At 59.7% G+C, this 7,449-nt stretch overlaps 1 protein-coding gene across 1 annotated transcript in view; it reads right to left on the reverse strand.

The window, feature by feature from the left end:
• Positions 1 to 7,449, reverse strand: part of FAM20C (family with sequence similarity 20, member C) — an 83,301-nt gene that overhangs the window by 45,997 nt on the left and 29,855 nt on the right. The window contains exon 6 of the mRNA XM_011977584.1: positions 4,015 to 4,093. Within this exon, the coding sequence (XP_011832974.1) occupies positions 4,015 to 4,093 (79 nt within the window). The remainder of the gene's footprint in view (positions 1 to 4,014; positions 4,094 to 7,449) is intronic.

The raw sequence follows: 7,449 nt of genomic DNA on the forward strand, positions 1-7,449 counted from the left end.
GACTGTGGGGATGAATATGCACAATTCTGAGCTAAACGCCACTGAGCTGCAGACTTTAAGAACTGCCTGGCGTGTGAATTATATCTCAGTAAAGCTGACTTTAGACAAAGAACTTAAATACCTTCATGTAACCCTAAAGGAAACGCACCCGGGAGCTCTTGGGCTAATGTGCCGGCCACGTGTGCTTTCCAGGGTCTATCAGAAATGGAGACCCTGAAACTTCCACTGGTTACCCCGCCCCACGTACACGGTGCAGCACCCAGGCCTGGCCCCCACCTCGCCGGCCCCTCGTCTACACCCTCTCACCTTACGTCTAGCAGCTCAGAGGAGCAACACTGCGTCTATCTAACTAATTCAGACGTTGTACTGAGAACTCACCAAGCCATGATGAGTGCACAGAGCAAAGTCCTTTATTAAAGAAAACTATTTTTTTTTTTTTTGAGATGGAGTCTTGTTCTGTCCCCCAGGCTGGAGTCCAGGGGCGTGATCTTGGCTCACTGCAACCTCCACCTCCCGGGTTCAAGCGATTCTCCTGCTTCAGCCTCCTGAGTAGCTGGGATTACAGGCGCAAACCACCATGCCTGGCTACTTTTTATATTTTTAGTAGAGACAGGGTTTCACCATGTTGGCCAGGCTGGCCTGGAACTCCTGGACTCAAGTGATCTGCCTGCCTTGGCCTCTCAAAGTGCTGGGATTCCAGCTGCGAGCCGCTGTGCCCGGCCTTTAAAGAGACCTATTAATCATGGATCTTAATTCATTCATGCCGTGGTCATGAACCACAGCTGCTTTCGTATTCAAACTACAGCTTTTGGGGAAGAAAAACGTGCGTCCCCCAGGCCCTGGGCACAGCCCCCATAGGTCATCAGGGGCACGACTGGCTGCAGGACCTCGATCAATGGCAGACCCAGGCCCTGGTCGGCAAAGCAGGTCAGGCACCAGCAACGCCCTGACCTGACCTGGGGGTGGCGGTGAGAGGACCGAGCTGGGAGGTTTGCAAAAGGTTCGCACACGCCCGCCTGAGGTGTGGGGTCCCTGCCTCCGCCCACCACGTGCCCTGTGGGAAGACCGAGTCCCGGACCAGCTTCTGGACGCCACAGTCTTGGACACATCCTGTCCCTTTCCGGGCCTCAGTTTCCCCAACTGCAGCTTCCCAGGCCTGTTTCCTGGTTATGCTCTAACCTGGCCCCCACCTCCCCGCTCAGCCCACATGCCACACCGGCCTCCCCAGGTGACAGCACAGCCCTGCCCAGCCCATCGGTCAGTGGCCTTGGCCTTCAGGCAAGCTGGGATGGCAGGGCCCCAACAAACCGGCTGGGGGCTGAGAGTCCTGGGGAGGCGGCTCGGGAGCCTGGCACCACCTCTGCCCGCTGCAGGACCATGGGAAGTCTCCTGACCTCTACAGTCAGCCCACATGTGGCCACGCTGGGGACGTGGGTGCCCACCATGGTAGGGGGCTGGGGAGGTTTAGGGAGGCCTGAGGAGGAAGAGGTGGGGGAGGTGAGGTGGAAGGTTGGGGGCAGGCCAGGAGGTTGGAAGAGGCTGGGGCAGGTCTGGGAGAGGCTTCGGGAGGTTGCAGGGACTGTGGTAGGAGGTGGGGAGATGTCCAAGGGGAGGTTCGGGGGTGGCTGGGAGGTTGGAGGAGGCTGGGGGAGGTTGGGAGAGGGTTGGGGGAGGCTGGGAGGAGGCATGGGAAGGTCTGAGGGGAGGATGGGGGAGGTTGGGGGAGGCTGGGGGGAGACTGGGAGGAGGCCCAGGGGAGGCTGACAGGGGAGGAGGAAGGGAGAAGGCGGGGGGAGGTGGAGGGTAGGTCGGGCACCCTAGGCTTAAGGGGACACTGGATCCTGGTCTCTACTTTCCTTCTCCAAACCCCAGTTCCCTCAGCTCTGGGAATGGCAGTAAACGCCACCTCCTACAACTCACACATGAGGATGGACAAACATAAAGGCTTCCGTACATAAGTCCCAAGCACAGGCTGGGCCCACGGCCACCGAGTGCCCGAGACGCTGGTTACTACGGGGCCTGGCGCAGAGCAGTGGCCCCGCAAATGTCACTGTTTTGCTGCCAGCCACAGCTGGACTTTCCACCTCCTCAGAGACGAGAAATGGGGCCTCAGAGATTCACACAAACCATGAAATAGGGGCCGGACAAGCCGGCACCCAGGAACACTCTCTCCGTGGCCGGAGCACAGCACCCCGAGGTCCCATAGCTCAGGGTGACGGGGCCACCCCTCCAGGGGACGCTCCTGAATGAACCTGGAAACATTTGCTAGGCTGGAAAACGCACCCACGGGTGGGAACCACGCCTGCGCCTCGAAGCCAGCTCAAGGGAGATGACGCCAGACGCTGCCATTCGGGGGCTGTTCCGCTCCCGTTACTGCCAGGGGGAGGGTCCACCCAGCAGCAGCCGCCCAGGCTCTGTTATCTCCTGCCACCCGCCACTCCACACCACAGCACCCTGAAAGGAGGGGTCTTCAAACAGCTCCTTCACGTAACCCAGGAGATCCTCAGGTCTCCGGGCGACGCCGTCTCTCCCAGCTGAGCCTCCTCAACGGGGTCAGAGGCCACGAGAGGCCCGAGGAGGCTGTTTCACATCCATGCACAGAAACGGCGAAGGAAGCACCTGTGATCTCAGGCCCCACGCAGGGCTGGCCGTGAGACCCGTGGGGGCAGCGGGTCAGTTCCCACGTGTTCATCCCACCCCTGGCAGCAGCCCTTAGCTTCAGGCCCTGAGCTCTGATAGCCCCTGTGTAATTTTGGTGAACGGCTGCTCCTCGGCCCTGGGTGAGCGGGGATGCCCTTGGCCCCAGGCTCGGGCACGGGACTGTGACTCACCCACCGGCTCCAGGCAGCCCCGGGTCTGAGGCCAGTCTTGTGGGTCTTGGGGGAAGCCCGGAGCAGGGCCACCTCCCTCTGTCAAGTCCCTCCAGAACCTCTGTCCAGAGAAATGAGGGGCCCAGAAACCAAGCCCAACTGCAAACATCTGCCTCCAGCCACAACTTGCAAGCAGGCAGCTATATTTTGTTTGACCTGCAAAGCATATTACGAGCTTCTGAATTAGTTACTACTAAGATTAAACAATTTAAAAAATTCATATTTCTAGTTTCTCTGGAAAGTTAGAAATCAGGCCAGATGGCCAAGGTCTGGTGAACCGACAGGCCGCTGACCCCTTCCTGTGGGACGCACACCCCTCGGCCTGCCACAGGCCGCACCCAGCCCAGCAGCCTCCCTGGCATGACCTGCATGTCCCTCAGGGCATTTGTGCCTGAAACACAGCGAATCTCTCCTGCCAGTGCATAAATGGCCTCGTTTGGGACTAACAGAAGATCGCAGGACAACCTTGGCCCACTGGAGGTAGTAAGCCCGAGACCCACACCGTAGCCACTTCGCTGAACCTCCTGGGGTGGCCAGGTGTCCAAACACCCCTCGCCACGAGGTGTCACGTGCCACGGAGCACTGTGGTACTGGTTTTGGTGACACGGTTTCTATTTTATCCAGAACAGGGCGCACTGTTCACTGGACCACATCCAGCCCGTTTTGTTGCATAAATGACGACTTATTAGAACTCGGCCTTCCCCGTCGCCACGGACTGCGTGTAGCTGCTCTGGGGCTGGGAACACCCTCTGAATACTGGGGAGAGACCATGCACCTGCAAAGCCTGAAACAGCTGCGTCCGGCCCTTTGTGGGAAAGGTATACGGGCTGCGGAGGCGTGCTGGGAGGGCGCGGACGTCACCCCGTTCAGAGAGGCATTCTTTGGTGTTCACATCCCAGGCTACTTGTTTAAAATACAAATGCTCATTCTCACAGGGTAAGAAACACCAGCAGTAGGTTTTTGGTCCTATAAAAAGGGATGAGGTGGGGAGGCCGTGGGAGAGGAGAGAAAATGAGGCCACCTCTGTTCCTCGTTTGCCACGATGGGGAGAGTGGAGAGTGGTCACCCACCGTCTCCCCAAAACACCCTGGGAGAAGACACGGCCCCCCCGGCAGAAGCCCGGCCCACAGGCCTCGGCACTTACTTCATGGGTTTGAACAGCGCCTGCCCGTAATTCTGGAAGGTCATGATGAGCTTCAGCTGCGTGCCCCCCGACTTCATGGCTGCAGGAAGGAGGGAGAGAAACAGGGTCACTCTCTGGCCGCACGCCCCTTCTCCTGGGCGGACGAGGGCTGTTGGCTGCAATCCACACACACAGGCCAGCCAGGTCCTCTGGGCACGGTCCAGGCGTCCCATTCCGCCTGGGAAGTTTCAGTTTTCTACAGTGAAGCTCTCACCTGGCTGATGGATTCCCTGCCTGATATTCAGGGTTAAGCACTGGGGCAGATCTCTCCTTGCTGACTACAGACACAGGGCCCGACCCCAGAAGGGACGACCAGGTGTGCTTACCTGGACACACACATATACACACACGTACATACCCCCACACACAGCCATGTACATACCCACACACACCACACCTGTACACTACACACCACACACAGCTACACACCCACAGACACAGCGCTTGACCCCAGAAGGGATGGCCAGGTGTGCTTACCTGGACACACACGTACACACACACACAGCCATGTACACACTCACACGCAGGTACACACACCACACCCACTCACTATATACCACACACCTACACACACACATGCACCCACAGACACAGGGCCTGACCCCAGAAGGGATGGCTGGCTGTGCTTACCTGGACACACACGTATACACACACGTACACACCCCCACACACAGCCATGTATATACCCACACACACCACACCCACTCACTATATACCACACACCTACACACACACATGCACCCACAGACACAGGGCCTGACCCCAGAAGGGATGGCCGGCTGTGCTTACCTGGACACACACGTATACACACACGTACACACCCCCACACACAGCCATGTATATACCCACACACACCACACCCATACACTACACACCACACACACGTACACACCCACAGACACAGCCATGTACATACTCTCACACACCACACACACCACACCCGTACACTACACACCACACACCTACACACCCACAGACACAGGGCCTGACCCCAGAAGGGACAGCCAGGTGTGCTTACCTGCCTGCAACACCTCACACACCCACTCACACCTGCACACACCTGCACACCAACAAACACCGACATACCTTTATACACCCACAGACACCCCCCACACACCCCTACATACACCTGCACAACCACACACAGCCACTCACACCCCCGCAGACACCCACACACACCCTGCATCCCCTGCACCTGCCTAAGAACGGGGAGTGGCGCCTCCCGCCCACGTTTCTGGGGAGCTACAAGGAGCCTGAGCAGGGTGACTCTGGGGAGACCTGGGGTTGAAATCACCTGTCTCACTGGAGGCAGCTCCTGCAGCTCTGCAAGGACTCGGTGGGGGTGTGGAAGCCTCCAGAAGCCTCCTCCAGCTTTGACCACCTCACCAGTCCAGGAGGCTCAAGAACTCCCAATAAAACCCTCCTTTAACCGCTTTGGGATTTTCTTTTTGCTGACGGAGAAGGAAGGAGGCTACTGGGGGCTTCCCACGGCAGGGAAGGGGCTGGCCTCGGCCTGGGGCGCCCTGGGAGCTAAGTTGGCCACAGCGAGGGCCTCCAGGCCGCCCGAGACGGGGGGTCATCACACGGTGTGGACTGGCCAGGTCCTGGCCACACGGGGGATTGTCCAGTGTGAGGGGCCTCACGGGGCCACACCAGGCACTGGCCACACGCTAACATCAAGGGCGTGAACAGGAGCCGGGTGTCCCTGCCGGGAGAGACGTAAACAGAACGTGGTGGGGTGGCATGCGAGTGCTCGCGTGCAAAGGTGAAGAGGGAAGTGGGACGGGGCCCTGGGCACGGTTCAGGATCAGCCTCCCTGGGGAACTAACATTTGAGCTGCCTTCGGAGCGAGGGGCAGGGCTGGCCCTGGCCCCACAGGGGACCGCACGACCCCAGAGAGGCAGAGCAAGTGCAGTCCCTGAAGGAGACAGTGAGCACGTGTGCAGGACTGAGGGGGCCATGACTGACACATCACAGTGGACGGGAGGGTGCAAAGGTGGGATGGGGGCCGGTGAGCCAGCAGGTCTCAGGGGGTCCCAGGGAAGGTAAGGGCGGCCGGAGTGGGGCAGCAGGGCTGAGGGGGTCCAGGGCCAACACATCACAGTGGACAGGAGGGTGCAAAGGTGGGATGGGGGTGGGTGAACCAGGCATGTCTCAGGGGGTCCCGGGGAAGGTAAGGGTGGCCGGCGCGTGGCAGCAGGGCTGAGGGGGCCACGGCCAACACATCACAGTGGGCGGGAGGGTGAAAAGGTGGGATGGGGGCCGGTGAGCCAGCAGGTCTCAGGGGTTCCCAGGAGAAGGTAAGGGCGGCCGGCGCGGGGCAGCAGGGCTGAGGGGCCGGTGCAGATGCTGTCCCTGGCTGCTGTTGCTGACCCGGAACCAACAGTGGACGCTGGAGGTGGGGGAGGCTGGGGCTGCAGCAGCTGCAGGAGACGGTGGCGGTTTGGTTGAAGATAAAGATGGAAAAATGGAAAAATCCAAGAAATATCTGAGGATCTGAAAGGTATCTGGTGGAGTGACGTGGGATATGGAGCAGGGGGATGGCCAGAGAAGGAATGGCATGGACGGAAGACCGAACCCAGCCAGCCCCGGGACCTCACGCTCCAGGGACCTCACGGTTCCTCCACATGGCTGGAGGGCACATGCGTGTGCTGAGGGCGTGGAACTCGGGGAGGGCCTAGCCCTGCAGGGGATGGTGGGACGGAGGAGCCGCCTGCAGATGGGTTTGTAGCTTTGGTGGAAGAGAGCTCAAGACAGTCCCTTCAGACAGGAAGAACTGCCCCAGAGGAACCGAGGTCTCAGGTGGCGGCTGGCTGGGAGGGAGGGTCAGCATGAGGACAGTGGGCTTCGGGGAGGGACTGAGGGTGCCGTGGATGCTTCCCGAGGACACTGAATCCTCCAGGAAGGCCAGGGGCACTGGGGAGCATGGACTAGAAAGCAGAGTCCCCACCATCCACGGGATGTCACTTTGGGCACAAGGGAGGAGCTGGCACTGGCCCCAGGCAGAAGGGAGACAGAGCCCCAGCCCAGCACAGACACAGAAACAGTCAATGGCCTCCGATGCGCCCTCAGGGCAGTGTGCTCGGCTTCCTGCGGCCAGGTGTCTCCGAGAGGTCTGCACTTCCCTCTCCTCAGTTTTCCCTCCTGTAAATAGGGCCCAGTGCCCGAGTGTGGCGGCTCACGCCTGAAATCCAAGCACTTTGGGAGGCCGAGGCAGGAGGCTTGCTTGAGGCAGTGAGTTTGAGACAAGCCTGGGCAATATAGCAAGACCCCATCTCTACAAAAACTTTAAAAATTAACTGGTGTGGTGGTGTGTGTCTGTCCCAGCTACGCGGGAGGCTGACGGTGTGGTGGTGTGTGTCTGTCCCAGCTACACGGGAGGCTGACGGTGTGGTG

The sequence above is a fragment of the Mandrillus leucophaeus genome, unplaced genomic scaffold (assembly GCF_000951045.1).
Source record: "Mandrillus leucophaeus isolate KB7577 unplaced genomic scaffold, Mleu.le_1.0 Scaffold180, whole genome shotgun sequence".
Taxonomy (NCBI): Eukaryota; Metazoa; Chordata; class Mammalia; order Primates; family Cercopithecidae; genus Mandrillus; species Mandrillus leucophaeus.